The 17729-nt window shown below is 41.5% G+C and overlaps 1 protein-coding gene across 1 annotated transcript in view; it reads right to left on the bottom strand.

Annotated features, from left to right (window-relative positions):
- Positions 1-17729, bottom strand: part of ABCB4 (ATP binding cassette subfamily B member 4) — a 72138-nt gene that overhangs the window by 257 nt on the left and 54152 nt on the right. Inside the window, exons 20-27 of the mRNA XM_025929634.2 lie at positions 17296-17379; positions 15989-16192; positions 11632-11732; positions 9919-10059; positions 6383-6539; positions 4468-4665; positions 3292-3498; positions 398-544 (exon numbers count right to left, since the gene is read on the bottom strand). Coding sequence (XP_025785419.1) covers positions 398-544; positions 3292-3498; positions 4468-4665; positions 6383-6539; positions 9919-10059; positions 11632-11732; positions 15989-16192; positions 17296-17379 — 1239 coding nt within the window. The remainder of the gene's footprint in view (positions 1-397; positions 545-3291; positions 3499-4467; positions 4666-6382; positions 6540-9918; positions 10060-11631; positions 11733-15988; positions 16193-17295; positions 17380-17729) is intronic.

Genomic DNA, 17729 nt, shown 5'->3' with positions numbered 1-17729 from the left:
ATGATCAATCAGAACAGAAACCTTAAACTTTCACCATCACAGAAGATTATTTTACTTTTTATATTCTCATCTCTGAATCTTTGAGTCTTTGGTTTTAATGCATGTAAATTTACATAAATGGCATTTAAAAAGTATTTTCTTTTTAATTATAATAAAAACCGATTCTCACTAAGTCACAGGTATCTAAGTTTTCTGTCCAGTTCTCGTACTTAATAGTTCCCTTTTATTATTGTGCTAAAAATGTGATGTATGCTGCTTTTTTCTTTTGAATATTTTTGGTTTAGGAAATCAGATAATTTTACAAAATTTGGGAAAAATTTGTTTACTTTTTTTCGTAGTTGATAGTGCACCAAAACTATTATGCAAAGTAAATGGAACATCAGGGCAGAGGCCACACCTTTTCACTTTCAGTATCCAGAGCTGATGTAGCTTCGTCCAACAGTAGGATTTGAGGTTGTCTGATAAGGGCTCGGGCGATAGCAATCCTCTGTTTTTGACCTCCTGAGAGCTGAGTTCCCTTATCTCCCACTCTTGTTTCATATTTCTGCAAGTTAACCATTAGTAAAGTTAATCAAGTCCTAACCCCCCAAAATGATTCATGGTATACTGAATAAACTTGTACTTTGCAACATTTGACAGTTCTGCTTAACAGGAAAAAAATACATAACAGCTACTTGGTGATCCATTTAATTTTTCCCCCCACTTAATCACGATCAAACTAGAACAAAGTTCTTTAGTTCTCACTAGTGTTCTGCAACAGAAATTTGAGCAGTAAATTCTTGAGTTCCCACCATTCTCATAATGCCAATTGATCTGATGTCTTTGCAGTCTTTAAAGGTTAAATACAAATATTTGAGTTTTAACTTTAAGGTTAAATATTCATGTGGAACCTAGTGTATTCTCTTTTCAACGCATTCACTTAAATATTTATGGAATACCTGTTATACCAACAACTGTGAGAAATATAAAAATGGAGGCAGCTTTCTTTTGTTGTTAACCCTGAAGGAATTTATAATGTGAAGAGATCAGCCACCTATACAGCACTCTATTTAAGGTCAAATAGGTGCCAAATGAGTAATATATTCAACATGGTATGAAAGATCAGAAGCAGCAAATAGCAACTATGGAGAGAAAGCAGGAGAACAAACAAGAGATACATGAAGGAAAGAAACCTTTGTGCATGAAGGAAAGAAGTTGGAAAGCTGCATCTTGAGAAAGAACATTCTAGGCTGGGGGGGAAAAAAGCAGAAGGAATAAAAGGGCCAAAAAAGTACTGTAGGGCTTAGGCAGTAATGTGAATTTCCTCAAGTCCAATGTCAGTAAAGAGCTGAAGCTTTAGCTTTTCTGCTAATCAAATTCTATATGAGGGTCCATGACTAGGTGTTAAGGGTGAGTAAGGTTAACCAACATGGAGGGTTTGACAGTGTATGACTGTGATTGTTAGTTACAGCAGAAGAGAAAAGGTAAAAATAGTTGAGATTTATTTCAGCTTAATTCAGTGGAACCTGAGATGCTAGCTAAGACACAAGATTAATGATCCCTGCCATCACTTTCGAGTTTCAAATAATCTTTGCAGGACAACTCACCTTTACCAACTACTGGAGAAAATTGTTCCACTGAACTTTTTCTTATTTTTAAATCCATAGTGACTTAAATGCACTTTGGCTACAGACACGGTAGCTACAATAAGCTAACAAGGGAGAGTTGGGGACCATGCAAATAAGAGAATAATGCCCTCTCCAAATGAATAAATTGAAACAGTAAAGAAAAACTTTATCCGAAAATATAAAACTTAAAAAAAAATGGAGAAATTCTTCAAGACCTGGGGCTAGGGAAATAGCCCTGTTTGATACCAAGTGCACAATGTGTATAAAGAAAACGTGTTAACTGGACCTTATCAAAATTAAACACTTGGCTCTGCATAGGACCCACCCTGTTAAAGGATGAAGAAATAAGCTATCGATTGGCTCAAAATATTTGCAAACTATGTATTTGACAAAGGACTAATAACTAAAATATGTAACTGTCAGAACTCAACATTTTTTTCAAATTAGAAAATAATTTAAAAAAACAAGTTATTTCACCAAAAAGGAAATAGTCTGTATTTCCAAGTAAGTATGTAAAAAGATGTTCAACATTTCTCATTAGGAAACCCACCACAATGAGTTATTACTACACATCTACCAGAATTACAACAGCAAATGCTGGCAAAGATGCAGAGAAGCTGTAATTCACACCTGCCGTAGGAACACAAGATGGTACACTCTGGAAAACAGTTCAGTTTGTTAGAAAACTGAACACACAATTACCATATGGTCCAGCAACTGCACTTGTGGCATGTATCTGAGATATAAAAACTCCAGTTCACGCTAAAACCTGTACAGTAATGCTTAGGAGATTTAATAGCCAAAACCTAGACACAACGTAGATAGGCTTCAACAGGTGAATGGCTCAACGAGCTGGTATATCCGTACCATGCAACCTTACTCGTCCTAATAATCAGGATGGCATGGCACTAAAGAGAGAAAAAGGCATGAACTATAGAGAACAAGAACTTGCGGGGATTATGCTGCATGGAAAAGCTCATCTTAATAGTTTATGCATGCTTATATAGCATTCTTAGAGTAGAAAATTAGAGAAATGGAAAACTTAGTGGTTGGCCAAAGGTTGGATGGAGTGAGGAGAAAAGGGAGAGGTGCCTGACTGTAACGGGGCAACATGAGGGATGCTGGGGAGGCGTCTGCACGTGCAGTAACAGTGCAGAGAACTAAACTCAGAAGCAAATGACGACTAAAACTAGAGGATCTAAGATGAGCACGTTCTATCAGTGAATATCCTGGTTGTGATACTGTATTACAGTTTGGCAAGATGGCACTGGAGGCAGCTAGGTAAAGGGTACGTAAAATCTCTGTTCCTTACAACCACATGTCCATGTTTACCTCAAAAATCATTAAAAATATAAGCACCATAAGGGATAAATCAAACGGGACTGCAATCTGAATGCAGCCCACAGCCACCAGTTTGCAACCTGAGAGACGGTGTTTGCAGCCAATGTCACCTCATTTGCCTCTCACTGCATTTATAAGATCTAGACATGATGACCAATATTCTCATTTGCCAGTAAGGAAACACGGTATGCAGTTCAGTGTGTTGTCCAAGGTCCCAGTGCTACTAAAGAGATAAATTCTCCTCTAAGATTTCGTTGGTGTGTAACTTTGTGTACTGCTTGGAGGATGAAAACTGTTTGCAGTTGACTGTGATTTCATCCTAAGAAGTGACGCATTAACTTACGTGGGGTAAGGTCTCGATGAAAGGATGGATGTTGGCTGCTTTGGCTGCGTTCACAATTTCATCCTGTGACACCACCCGGCTGTTGTCTCCGTAGGCAATATTCTCAGCAATGCTGCAGTCAAACAGGACCGGCTCCTGGGACACAATTCCAAGGTGGGCTCTGAGCCACTGGATGTTAAGTTTCTTTGCCTCTTGACCATCTAGGAGCTGAAAACCAAAGTCCACAAACTATAAGACGGGCTTAAAAAGAAAAAAAAAAAACCAAATCATAAACTAATAGATTTACCATTTGGAGCATTGTTGCATGTGGGCATCATCAGTTTGTGAAGTAACAAGACTCCCAGCCTCTAAGTGCTCACATTGTTGGAGGCCAACAAAATGATTTTTATGGTGACTAGGCCATCCTTTCCTGTATCTCACCAGCAAAATGGTAGCTTATTTGGCCTTGTCTTTCCAAATTCCTCTTCGTCCTTATCTGCCCTCCTCCAGGCCAGTGTTCCTTCTGCCTCTAGAAGTCTGCAATTAGGTGTCCTACTCATATCTGCTGTTCCTGGAATGACTCCAACCTTTCAACTTGACTTTACTCCCCTCTTCTGGGTGGACCAGTTAAAAAAGCTGGTAAGTATGTGGCCCCAGTTTCTGAAAGTTGGGTATTTCCTGTCCTACCTCTACCACTCTTTCCCTGAGAACTACCAGCCTTAAATTTCTCCCATTTCTCTTTCTGATGGCACTAAGGACAAGAGTTCAATACTACATAAAACAAGTTCAAAGGACACTGTCTTTGGGAATATGGTTTTGGTGGTGGTGATTTTTTTTAAGCAGGAGGCGCAGTGCTTCTAGAGAAGTCTTGTGATATATTAGCTGAGAATGCAGTAACCTTCTGGGTGAGGGAATAGAAACAAGTACATTTAGTCTTGACCTCTCCATAAATAAAGATATTCCCACCAGAGTATTAGTACAGAATACCTACACAGTGTAGTCAAGCTATTGTTACCCTATTGTTCCCATCTCCTCATCTAGGGGTGCCAGTTTGAGGTTTATAGAATGTGGTCATCACACCAAATAGGATTATAGGCCTTTATTTGCCCCATTTTTTTCCATTACAAGACTACTGGTTTATCAGCCACTTGAAGTAAAGCCTTAAATCCCGTTACAAACTTAAGAAAGTGTGCTCACCACTGTTCCGGCCATTGGGTCGTAGAACCGCTCGAGGAGCTGGACCACCGTGCTCTTCCCGCAGCCACTGCTGCCCACCAGGGCCAGCGTCTGGCCCTTTTTCACCTCCAGGCTCAGCCCCCGAAGCACCGGGGTATCTGGTCGAGTGGGATAGTTGAACAGGACTTTATTAAATGTCACATTTCCTTCCAACTTATCCTAAAAACAAAACAACACCAAAGTTTAATGTTGCTATTATAATTGGTCTGATAATTATTACAAGTCTTTCACAGCAACTTTAGCAAAGATAAGGTAGAAAGACATAAAATTCATATTCAGTTTAAGTGTTGGCACTGGTTATTACTGAAAGCAAGTTGTTGTTACATAAAATGAAGATAGGAGAATGGGGTAAACGTTAGAGTCACATTAGAAAGACTTGTTCTCTAAACTCAATTTCTGGTTCATTTAGATAACTATTTAGCTTTCCCAGATGAGGATTCTGAGGCTAGAGCCAAGCCAGTGGCCAAAGGCTCAAAGGCTTGGGCATTCAGTGCAGTGTCTGAGTAAGGTGTCGGTGGACAGCCCTGGCCTCCAACCCTGGCACCTTTTTTTTTTTTTTTTTTTTTACTTTTTGTGAGAGAGAGAGAGAGAAGGAGGGGCAGAGAGAGGGGTGGGGACAGAGACTCCCAAGAGGGTTTTACACTGACAGCAAGAGAGCCCAATGTGGGGCTGAAACTCATGAACACTGAGATCATGACCTGAGCTGAAATCAAGAATCAAGACACTTAACTGAGCCACCCAGGGTACCCCCTGGCCACCTCTTTATCTCATTCGTGGGGCACGGCCATTTTCTCAGCAGGTGACATCCATGATAAAGTCCCAGAAAAACTAACTCCTCATTTCTTTCCCCACACTGCTGCTTGTGCATTATAATGTACAGCAGCTCATGTCCTACAACGAACATTCAGATCTAAATTTGAATTAACTTTGGAGACAGTATAGCATTATTACTCTTAATGTGAATGAAGGAGCCTTCTTACCAATTTAACACTGTCATTACAAAATGTGATTAAAGTCCAATTGCTATTTTTAATATTTTTTAAAGATTGTATTTTTTAATTTTTTTTTCAACGTTTTTTATTTATTTTTGGGACAGAGAGAAACAGAGCATGAACGGGGGAGGGGCAGAGAGAGAGGGAGACACAGCATCGGAAACAGGCTCCAGGCTCCGAGCCATCAGCCCAGAGCCTGACACGGGGCTCGAACTCACGGACCGCGAGATCGTGACCTGGCTGAAGTCGGACGCTTAACCGACTGCGCCACCCAGGCGCCCCAAGATTGTATTTTTTAAGTTATCTCTCTACCCAACATGGGGCCTGAACTCACAATCCTGAGATAAAGAGTTGTATGCTATATCCATTCTGAGCCAGCCAGGCACCCCAGCACAATTGCTATTTGCATTTACCCATAGAATTACATGCATAGACCTTCATGCAGAAATAACTGTTTTCATGGGAATTACTTAGTTCTTGATGGAGTATTTTAATTTTTTTAAAAATTTCATTATTATGACTTTTCATTCGATACAGGAGGTTTTAGCTTTTCAAGATTAAAAAAAATTTTTTTTTAAGTAAGCTCTATGCCCAACATGGGGCTTGAACTCACCACCTCAAGATCAAGAGCCGCATGCTCCACTCACTGAGCCCAGGCTCCTCTTTCTTTACTTTCAGTGTACTCTATTTCAGAATCCTTGAAACCTCTTATGAAATGTTAAACTGTTAAGGATGCAGGCCAAATATTAGCCCTGTAAATATCCCAGAGTAAGCTAAAACAGGCTGATAGAATCATTACAAACATATCCTGCAGTTATAATCTAGCAGACATCAAACCTTTCGGAAAAATTAAGCAAGCATTCATCAGGCAACGGAGAACTCACAGGCCTGAGGCCCTCTTTACTGTAGCTGTCAATCAGAGGTTGCCTTTCAAGCAGCATGAATAAGTGGGCTGCAGACAGCTTGGATTTTGCATAGTCCGGAGCAAAGGAGCTAGCGTGTCCTAGGGCTACCGCACCAAACACAATCGCTGTAAAAACCCTAGAAGGAAGGAGAGGAATGAAAACCTTAGTTTCTATAATTAGCTCTGTGATATTTCAAAGTCCAAAGACATACTGCTTACTAGTATTGATTTTCTTTACTCCCTTGGGTACCCCTTCACTGATCCCTGCCTCCCCCCGACCCCACCACAAGACCACTACACACATTTCCATGAAATTCCACTAACAAAGGACATCTAGAGGAGAAGCAAAAATTGATGTAACTTGCCACGGTTTTTCTTTTTCAGGAAGTGGCTTATAACTGAATCTGACTGTGACCTCAAGTACTTTTAGTGACTAGTTATACCCTTTTTAGACCTGAGGGAACTGAATGAAGTACATACAGAGTGCTGGGGGGGGGGGGTTGGGAGGGTGGCTGGGGGGGGGGGTGGGAGGGTGGCGGGGGGGGGGGTGGGAGGGTGGCGGGGGGGGGGGGTGGGAGGGTGGCTGGGGGGGGTGGTTTGGGGGCAGGTGTGATCAGCCTCCAACAAGAAAGGATGTTTCCTATTGAATTGCTGGCCCTGACTTCCAGTTGGTAGTTTCTTCTAGGCTCCCAAACAATATTAATCACTGTAGTTAAAGAAATTTTGTTAGGGAAAATAAGCTCTTTTACTAGAACTAGGTTTTCTCTTACAATTCAGCTAACTATTGGCACTACCCTCAGAAAAACAACTGCCCTAAAGTTCTATTTTCCAATGATCTTCTCTTTGAAGAATGATAATACATTATAGTATCTTTTAGGAAGGGCTAAAGATTCTGAGATCTGTATCTCCACAAAACTATTTACTTCTGACATCAGAGCTTCCCTAGAAAAAGGGGAGGGGAGGAAAATTTTTATCTAGCAATACTTAAAAAAATTTTTAAAAACTTTCATGTCCCAAACTTCTAAATCTAAGGTATCAAACTATGTTTTAAGTACATGGGGGGCAGGAATGGTGGGTGTAATAAGGCTTTCCCTTAAATACTGGGTAAGTTTGGTTACCAAAAACTAAATTTTAAAATAGTAATGAACCAGCATGTTGCTGCCTAGCTTTCTGATATAGCCTATAAATTAGCTTTAGCATTGAAGATTAAAAAGTTGTCTTCCAATTATCCAGAATTTAATTTATTAATGGTAGTGATGAAGTTTTGGGGGGATGGTGGGCTGGTGCAGAGCCAACGACCAAGAAAGAATTCTTGAAGATGTCTTTGGTACAAAAAGGTGATTTTAATAAAGCATGGGGACACGACCCATGCATGGGAAATAGCTGTATGGTATGGGGTCTTGACGGGTAAATCATTATATACCCTCAGGTTGGGAAGGGGTCAGGGAGAGAGTAAGTCTCTAAGGAATTTTGGAAGCAAGGTTTCCAGGACCTTGAAGGGCTAGCTGTTGCTAGGAAAATGCCATTTTTTACCATTTAATAAAACCCCAGCCATGAGGCCCTTCAAATGTATACTGGGGAGGGGGGGCATAAGCTTGGAGTATGATTGCCAGCATATATCCTGGGGCAATTGAGATAAAGGAAGTAGAATTACAGGATCCTTGAGGTTGGGAGAATAAGCTAAGGTTCTCTTTTGCCCCTAACAAAGTGTCATAATCTAAGCAGCTCAGCTCCTGGAGGGAGGTCACTCTGCCAGTTTCAAGGACTGGTCAATGGGCTGAGGGCCGTAAGGGAATTTAATTTTTCATTTGCTTTAGTTTCCCACACTACCATGGCAAGCACTTAAACCCTTTTCCTTTGTTCTTGGGTAGCCAGGAGTGTCCAAGGAGTATCACACAGATCCCACCTGGGGACTGGGGTGGGGGGGGGGGTTGCTAGCTTGGGCTAGCCTGACTCATATTCCCTCATCAGTAGAAACAAAAAAGCAGGGCCAATTTTCTCAGTGATGCTCTTCTAGAAAATAAAAGTACTCTAAGTTGTAATTCCCAGAGCTGGATATTGCCATTTGTGCCTCTCCAACCGCTTTCTGCTCTCCACCTCACCCCCACCCCCCATCTTGTACCATCTCACTTCCTGCCTGAGAGGCTGACCTTCATGGATGGCATCAAAAGGTTTTTCTTGTCCTCTGGCTTTTGATGGGGTTTGGCCATGAAAGGCAACAGCAGGGGAAGGGAGGGCTGGAGGAGTGTGAGGCCAGGGTATTGGCTCTGTCTGGTTAGGTTCTTGTGTTGTTGGTGTCCCTCCATCAGGGACCACAGACGCCCCCCTATGCGCGGTTCTGAGATTCTTCCCCTCCTCTGGCCCTTTAGGCTGAGGCTCTCAGTGGTCGGTTCCCAGCTGCAAACTGCTGGGGTGTTCACAGCTTTCCTGGGTAGTGCTTACCTTAACTCTTCTCACACCTTTATAAACAGACCCTTTAGCAAACTCTTAGTTACCGCTTTGAAGGAGCATCTGTTTCCTGCTGGGATCCTGAAAGCTATGAACATTATATATACCTTTTTTCATAATTATTTTAATTTTGGACGAAAACGCTTTCCTTGTCTTGACCCTGTTCAGAAAAAAGGCTGCTCACTACTACTACTTTAAAATCAACCCATTAGAGCAGAAATACGCCCAGTGATCTTAAAAAGAATGGCTTCCCTTTGGCAAAACAAGAATGCAACCTAATTGAATGTATTTAGCATATTTTGAAAAGAGGAATGCATCCGTTAGGAAGACCACTGGTTAGCCTTGGAAACCGAGAAAAAAGGAGAGGCTACGAGGCAATGCTGGCAAGGTCATCCCAGGCCTAGTCAGGGGAACAAGGCTCTGCCAGATTTCAGTTAAGCGTTCCCATCCCATTATCAATGCCATCTTTGGTTGCAGATCAACAGCAAGCTATTTAACCCTCTGTTTTGAGTCCATGGTAACCAGCGATTTTCTCATTACAATTTATTTCTGCCTACACTCGCTCTCCTCTTGACTGGAGTTCTGTGTATTACTACAATTCTGGTATATGATCATTTTTAGGAGCTTGGTTCATTTTAGTTCAACTCGGATGTTTAAATTGTACTTGGAGTATTATCAAGATCAGATTTCTGTGGCAGATTCAACTCTCTGACCTCATTTTAGAGCACGTGTTTTTTTTTTTTTCTATTCCCAAACTTTACATAGACCTACTAAAACCTTTTTCTAAAACCTTTTTATAGAATAATCTTTTTTTTTTTATTTTTTTTTTCTTTTTTTCCTTACATTTATTTATTTTTGAGACAGAGAGAGAGCATGAATGGGGGAGGGTCAGAGAGAGAGGGAGACACGGAATCTGAAACAGGCTCCAGGCTCTAAGCTGTCAGCACAGAGCCCGACGCAGGGCTTGAACTCACGGAGTGTGAGATCATGACCTGAGCCGAAGTCGGTCGCCCAACCGACTGAGCCACCCAGGCACCCCTAGAATAATCTATTTTTAAGTTTACTTACAGAATAACATCTCTGAAGCGCATGTGTCCGTTCACGATGAGATACGCACCAAATCGAAAACAACCAGCATAGGAAAAATACATAAATGCTTGTGAAATACTAAAAGTAATTCCATAGACGTGTGCCTTCTGCACAGAATTCCTGAAAGGCAAGTTAGTATATTCATAACCCTCTCTTTGGCCTCTCTTAGCACTTTGTCATAGAAAGAGCAACAGCTTCTAAGGCTGGGTTTATATTCTGACTCCAGTTTTATTAGTTTGAGTGAGTGACAATCTGTGTATCATCACGTTTTCCAATTTGTATAATGGGAATAAACAGCATGATGCAGAATTCTTTTGAGGATTAAACAAATATAAATGTCTAGCAAAGCACCTCATTATTGGTTGTTCAAATGAGAGGTGCTGATATTATTAAATGTTAGTATCTAGTCAATCAGATATTCAACCCCTATGATATAAATATGACTGTTTTATCAAAAATGTGGAGGATGTAAAGTTAGGACTAAAGTTGGAATGGTCTCAATGCAATTTCTTCATTACTATCTTGCCTTCTAATAGTGACAAGGTATAGCCTCATACGTCAAAATTCACATTTCAGATTCAGACAAGTAGGGTCACTGAGGTTTATGCAGACACCCATCAGAAGCTCCTCCCTGAGCTAGATCCCACCAGCCCCAATACAATGTGTTTCACACCATTTCTAATTAGACCACATGCTATCCTTTATCAGTATAGCTACTTTATTATATATACTTCAGTATTCTAAATCCTCCAAAAGAACAGTAATTTATTTTCTCCTAGATTAAAATAGGAAGTCATTTGGAAAGACGGGAAAATTGAAAATATTACTGATTTGGATATTTTAACTTATATCCTGTGAGCACGGTCAATATGTAAAATTACTCAACAATTTACAATGCTATTCAATCTTTAAATTATAATCAAATTGAAAATGAATTCTTCCTTAATTCCCTTGCAATTCAAATTAACCCTAAGTCTTAGGTAATGGCACATACACGTATACGTCAAGCATCAAATGGAGAGAAAAATTACTTCATGAAGTGTACATAACTAAGGAGATAGAATGAGAATTTCAATTCTCCCATTTCAAATTTATAAGCGTTCGAACTATTGTTCTCGTCTACAAAGTTGTACTGTAAGTTGTTTTCATTTTTGTTAGTTTTAAAATATATTCATTTATAAAACTAGGCCTTGTCTGGTTGGAAACCAGTGGCAAATAGTGCCATTGAGTTTCTTAAACTGCTCGAGTAAGAACTAGTGAGACAGGAGACGTGTGTTTTCAGAGTAGGTTGGGTCTGGTCCTCATCCAGAGAACAAATGGAATAGTCTAACCAAGTAAGTCTCATCTTTAGTTCAGTCTACACAGTTCCAAGAAAATAAAAGTTTGAGGAATTCCCTGAAATAATATTGATCCTTAAACGCCTACACTGGGTGTCTGAGTTGCCTACACTAAGGAACATTTGTTTGCACAGACCTCTGTGTCATTTAGGTCTTGGAGAACACACCTATTTTTTCTACGAGATGTAAAAATCCAATCCTATAGCGCAAAAAGCTACTTACTTTCAGTGAGATACTGAGAAAATATCATCCTTCCAGTTCTATTGTTGTTTGAGCACAATTTTTATTACCTTTTGGGAACAATAAACCTCAGCAAAGCAGTAGTTTCTTAGCAACAATCACATATGCTCATTACCTGTAAGCTCCATACAATTTTTCAACGTACATCGACTCAAATTTTCTTTCCTGGGTTAAGGACACAACTGTCCTAATATTTTCTATTGCTTCCGTTGCAATCTGTAACATAGAACAGATCTTGATGAGAAGTGGGGCTTTCATTTTTGGATAATGAAAAATATACACTTTAGGGCTCTGTCAAAAGAATCCTCAACATTTTGTTGACAGGTTTTTAATTTCTTCAGTTTTGACAGCAATGGCATAAGGTGTTCTTCAAGATGAACTCTGTGACAAAACTGGACATCTTAAAAGCAAATCTTGTAAGACTTGGTGGGCAAGTCTTCAGATGTCCAGGGAGACTGACAAGCTTAGAGCAAACATACTGGTCTCGACACCAGAAACCGGTTTTTATTTGCAGCCCTGCCAGCAGTCAGTTACTTGACTGGTTTTAGTCACAGCCTTTTGTGGCTTTGCTTTCTTTACAGGGTAGGGCCCTAAAAGAGAGGGTCCTAGCATTACGCTATGGAATTTATAAGGGCCCACTGAAGGGGCCGGTCATTTCCTCCATGCACATATCCCTAGAGAAACTGGTCACTCACAACTGGAACGAAGATCCCGATTGTAAACAACATAACTCTGCCTTAAGTCCCTGCTTAAACTAGGGACAGACACCAGATGGATAGGTTTACTAGACTTGGAGGCCACTGCTTGACCCAGGATGTCCTGTGGATTCAGAGATGAAGGTCTCCATGTGGGGGGGCCACACTGGGTATGTGGAGGAAGCTGGTCTGAATATTCAGCAGGGGAGGAAGGGAACAAAGGTGTAAAGAGACTCAGACACCATGGAGCTTGTGGCTCTAACAGAGGACCTGGTGGTGATTTTACAGTAATATAATCCATCTGTATCCCCCGAACTTCCCTCTTTATCTCAAAACCCTTTCTACCCAAGCCAGTCAAAGCAGTTTTTTGACTTTTATAGCCAAACCACCCTTGACTAATGTTAATGGTCTGTGACTTAGTTTAAAGCATAGTTCCAAGGACACCTGGGTGGCTTAGCCCGTTAAGGGTCTAAGGGTCTGACCTGGACTCAGGTTACAATCTCACGGTTCCTGAGTCTGAGTCCTCTATTGGGCTCTCTGCTGTCAGTGCAGAGCCTGCTTCAGATCCTCTGTCTCCCTCTCTGTCTGCCCCTCCTCCTCCTGCTCTCTCTCTCTCTCTCTCTCTCAAAAACAAAGAAACATTTGAAAACAAATAAAGCATAGTTCCACAGGCGGCTCATCTAAACTATTAACACAAAGAGCATAAGAGTTTATGTTTTTGTTTGATCAGATTTAAGATTTTTACATCAGTTCTCTGCAACCAGATGAAAGCAAGATATTTGATATTTTAGGCTGAATGACCTTTTATCTTTAATTAGAAATGAAAAATCTAATGGTAATGATAGCCAGATTAGAGAATACTTGCTTTGTGAGCTTTTGCTATGTGCCAGGTATTCCTTCACTTAACTGACAGGCTCCCACTTAGCCTCACGCCAACCCTGTGAGATCAGTATTTTCCTCTTTTTGTAGATGTGGGAACTGGGGCACAGAGAAGTCACTAACTTGCTGAGGCTCCAGAGTTGAAAAGTAGACAAGAATTCCGTGTCTGCATTCGTAACCCGTCATGCTTACTGCTTGCCCTGCTTTGTAATTTACACAAGGAGAAGCTAGTTGTTAATGACTTCACACTCACCTCTTGATTTTCTGGTCATGGGCTAGGCTTGGTTCAGCGGGGTTATAATTTCAGTCATTAGGCAGGGCCCTTGTCAGGAGGATTAAATGCAGCCTCTCCCCACCTCTTTACCAGCCAAAGAGTCAACATCCTCATTACCAAGCCCTTTTTGAAAAATGAAAATGGAAATGGATCCCAAATCCTGATGTACTTAGCCATGATTAATCTATACCCAGGTTAGTAAGAGCTTTTATTTTTGTGGGGGAAAAAAAAAAAACAAACAAAAACAACCCACAACCAAAAAACTGTGATGGGGATGGGGGGCGGGGGTGTTCCAGGACCTTTTTTCTAACCCTCATTCTGTGTTAAGAGTTAACTAAGTAAACAAACTCATTGCTAACAACATCTAAAATTTCTAGTTTCTCACATTATAAATATATACACACACAGTTCTTGTTTTTTTTGTTTTTTGTTTTTTTGAGAGAGAGAGCTAGGGGCAGATGGAGAGGGAGAGAGAATCTTAAGCAGGCTCTATGTTTAGTGCGGAGCCTGACACAGGACTCAGTCCCACAACCACGAGATCATTACCTGCATAGAAATCAAGAGTCTGATGCTCAACCGACAGACCCCCCCAGATGCCCCACTCACATTATATTTAAAAAAAAAACCTTATTGGGGCGCCTGGGTGGCGCAGTCTGTTAAGCGTCCGACTTCAGCCAGGTCACGATCTCGCGGTCCGTGAGTTCGAGCCCCGCGTCGGGCTCTGGGCTGATGGCTCGGAGCCTGGAGCCTGTTTCCGATTCTGTGTCTCCCTCTCTCTCTGCCCCTCCCCCGTTCATGCTCTGTCTCTCTCTGTCCCAAAAATAAATAAACGTTGAAAAAAAAAATTAAAAAAAACCTTATTAGGTTTAACTGGTTATTAAAAATAATTTCAGACTGGACATTCCAGGTTATTCTCTGGTTCCTAGAATGAGAGTATTAGCTGGAAGAAAGAAGGGACATTATTGGATCAAATTTCTCAGTTCATTAAAGTATAAAGTGAGGAACAGAGAAGTTGGGGATCTTCTCCTGTATCATACACAGTGACTACCAAGACGGAGACTAATAATCCAAGAGGTTATCTTTCATTTGCCATAAGGTCATTTCTAACTGCCCTCCTCCTGATACCTTTCAGTGTTCCTAGTCATTTTCAATAGAGTGAAAACTATTATCTTAACTAGATTCGAGATGTTTTCTTTCATGTAACTAGTCTAAGAAAACTTGACCTTCATTCTACCTACTGACAATTTTCCCTTCTGAAATGTGGAAGAAACAGGATTCGGGGAAAAGGGAAATAAAAACTACAGAGTTTTTTCAGCAGTTAGTTGTGCCAAACACAAGTCCAGGAGGTGATGCCTTAAAATATACACAGCCAGCAGCCAAGAGAATCTTCAAGCACTTTGAACACCCAGGGCTTCTCAAGTCTCAGAACTATAAAATGTCCTAGTGGTTCCAGAAGAGGATGTGGGCTGAAGAATGAAGCATTCTGAAGGAGACCCAGGGGTGATGTCAACATGACACTGAGCTACAGCTGATGTGGGTTAAGAGACAAACAGAAATGGTTTCCTTGGACATTAGTGGGTTAGTGCAAACATGCTTGCAGGGAATTTTAATCTCATACCTTAGGTGACATACATCTGGAACAAGTCACTGACCCTCTGAATACTTTCTTCCCTGTAACATGGCCATACTATTTACCCCCCTCGCATAACCAGAGTGAAAGCCAGTCGCAGTAACATGGTTGAAAGGGCTGTGTAAAGTGTGGTGCTGTAGAAACTAGATCACAATTTCTACTCATTATATGTTTCCCCTCCTCATCTTTCAATAGAGGATAATACTGACATAAATAAAAATATTCCTGGCTATAATCTATATTTAAATATTTAAAAGCATATACATGTGAGTAAAATGTTTAGATGTAGATTTAGACACATTTCAATACATAGGGACCACACACTAAAGGGCTTTGAAATTAGACCAGAACTTGAATCCCAGCCAACCCCTTTATGTAGTTTCTCAAGTTCCTCATTTATAAAATCGGGATAACGTTAGTGCCTGCTTCATAGAATTACTCTAAGAATGTGATGAGTTGGTGCATAAACACAGTAATTGGTACATAGCAAGGGCCCAAGTAAATATTTGCCCAATTGCCAGGATAGTTGGAAGCACAAATCAAAGCATTACTGCCATCTGGTGGCCACCCACCTTAATTATAGAAATCACAGTCAAGAAGAAAAGACTGCTCCCCTATGCAACAGCAAATTACTAACTTAAACAATGCGCTTACGCTCTCTGCCCTAAGGACTCCTCCTGTGTAAAATAGGGGTGATATTTATTTCAACAATGGCATCAGGTTATGAAGTAAAAGGCAAAACAGACTTCAGATATTCAGAAATTCTTTATAAGAACCACACATAAAGTGCTTTTCTACAGGCTAAGACCCTTATATTAACGATCCCACTGTCAGATTATAGGCATTATTACAGATAAACTTCTTCATGCAGTGTTGACAGTTATTCACTTGTATCAAGCACATTTAATTATCAAAACATGCATGTTGGAATAACTCAAATAAAATACATGTCTAAAAACAATACTTACACTAACTGAAGCCTTATTTGACCCACCTTTCCAGCAGTTTCCAGTTCTTTTTTATCTCTTTTGGCATTTCCGGCCAACATTTTCATTTCAACGATTCCTGATAAAGCAATAATTGGAACAACTGATAATAGCAAAAGGGTCAATTGCCAACCGTAGATAAACGATATGACGATACCAGTTCCAAGGTTAGCTGCATTCTGTGCGATTAAAGCCAGCCTGGTCCCCGTGGCCTGGAAGAGCAAAAGAAAAGAGGGAGCTGTGTTTTAAGCTGCAAACCCCGCAGGCTTCCAGTTCAGAATGAGGAGAGGGTTGTGGGTCTGGCTTACATTTGCTCCCTTTCATTGCAATGAACCCACAACACCTGTGCCTAACTCATGAGGCTCTGCAGTTCTTTTTTTGGTCATGCCCCTCCATTCTCATTCCTGTCCTTCCCACCTGGATTCAGCCTTACAGAACCAGGCCATCAGCTGCTCTGCCCTGGGGATAGGATGTGGGGCATAGGCACTCTTGCACAAAAGCAACATTTAGAGAGAAAACCCCAGCATACTCTGGTCATTTGGAGAACGCTTTGCTGCAAATGTGTAAGAGGGGAATTGATATACCTCAAGAAACCATCTGTTACGAAGTGTACGTGTCCTAACAGACTACCCACTAGAAAGCATACATCGGATGAATTACTGTGTGTAGGCTCAGAAAAGGAGGGCTGGTGTTCGGGACGTGGCAGGTGGCTCTCCCACTGCTTCTGCATTGTGTAGGAGCAGGAAGCTTCAAAGAAAAAGCCCTCAGCTCCAAGGGTAGGGACCTACACCAAGGAGATGCGGCCGTCCCCAGAGACAGTTATCGCTAAGGGTTGGGCAGATAACCCAAATTAGCCTTAATTAGATTTAAGGGAAGGTGGTTGTTTGGTGGTTGAGGTACAGGTGGGCGCTCTCTCACTGGACCCTCCTGTTTGTCGCTGGCAACCATCTTACCACCACGAGGAAAGGAGCGTTAGGATAAAGCCATCTTGGAGGACTGAAAGCCACTCAGAGTCACACACACAGAGCCACACACAAAATCACACACATACAGAGGGCACACACACACACAGAACATACAACACACAGAGGGCACACGCACACACAGAACTACTACACACACATACACACAGAGGGCACACATGTCCTTCATGACGGCTTTGAGTCAATGGATCAATCAACCCTGAAGTCCAACTTTCCTCTTTATTGTTTAGGTTTGAGTTTTCTGTTATTTCCAGCTGCATCACCGATGCAGCTATGCCATATTTGTATTCAAAACCACAGTAAAGAAAAAGAGTAGAATGCAGTCTACATACTCCTTGGACCTGGGAGGCATCAGTTGCAAGTCTTGTAGAAAGGGCACCGGTACTGTTTTTATGATCATCAAACCAGCTCATGTCCTGTGGCACAAAGCACACCTTTAAATTAGTTCCAAATTAAAACGAGCCAAGAAAAGTAGATGAAACCTCCAAAACCTTCAATGCTGGAAATACCCATACCTAATGTGGCCCCGGAGTCAGGGGAGAGTGGACATGCAGTGCGGAGCTGCGGTCCCTGACAGGAACACGCACCCTTGGGGTCCATTAGGACCCCTGCTCCAGGCTGCCCTGCTGTGGCCGGGAGAGCACAGCTGATCTGGGGGCCGGGAGTGGGGTAGGGCTTCTCTAGCTGCAGCTGTGTTCCCCGTCAGCTGCACCTGAGGGGGTGGGCACAGGTGGGCACATTTCACCACCCCATCCTTACCCCATGC

The sequence above is a fragment of the Puma concolor genome, chromosome A2, assembly GCF_028749965.1.
Source record: "Puma concolor isolate L17-30 chromosome A2, mPumCon1.1.hap2, whole genome shotgun sequence".
Taxonomy (NCBI): Eukaryota; Metazoa; Chordata; class Mammalia; order Carnivora; family Felidae; genus Puma; species Puma concolor.
The sequence above is the reverse complement of the archived record's forward strand: the minus strand, read 5'-3'. Positions and strand labels throughout refer to the sequence as shown.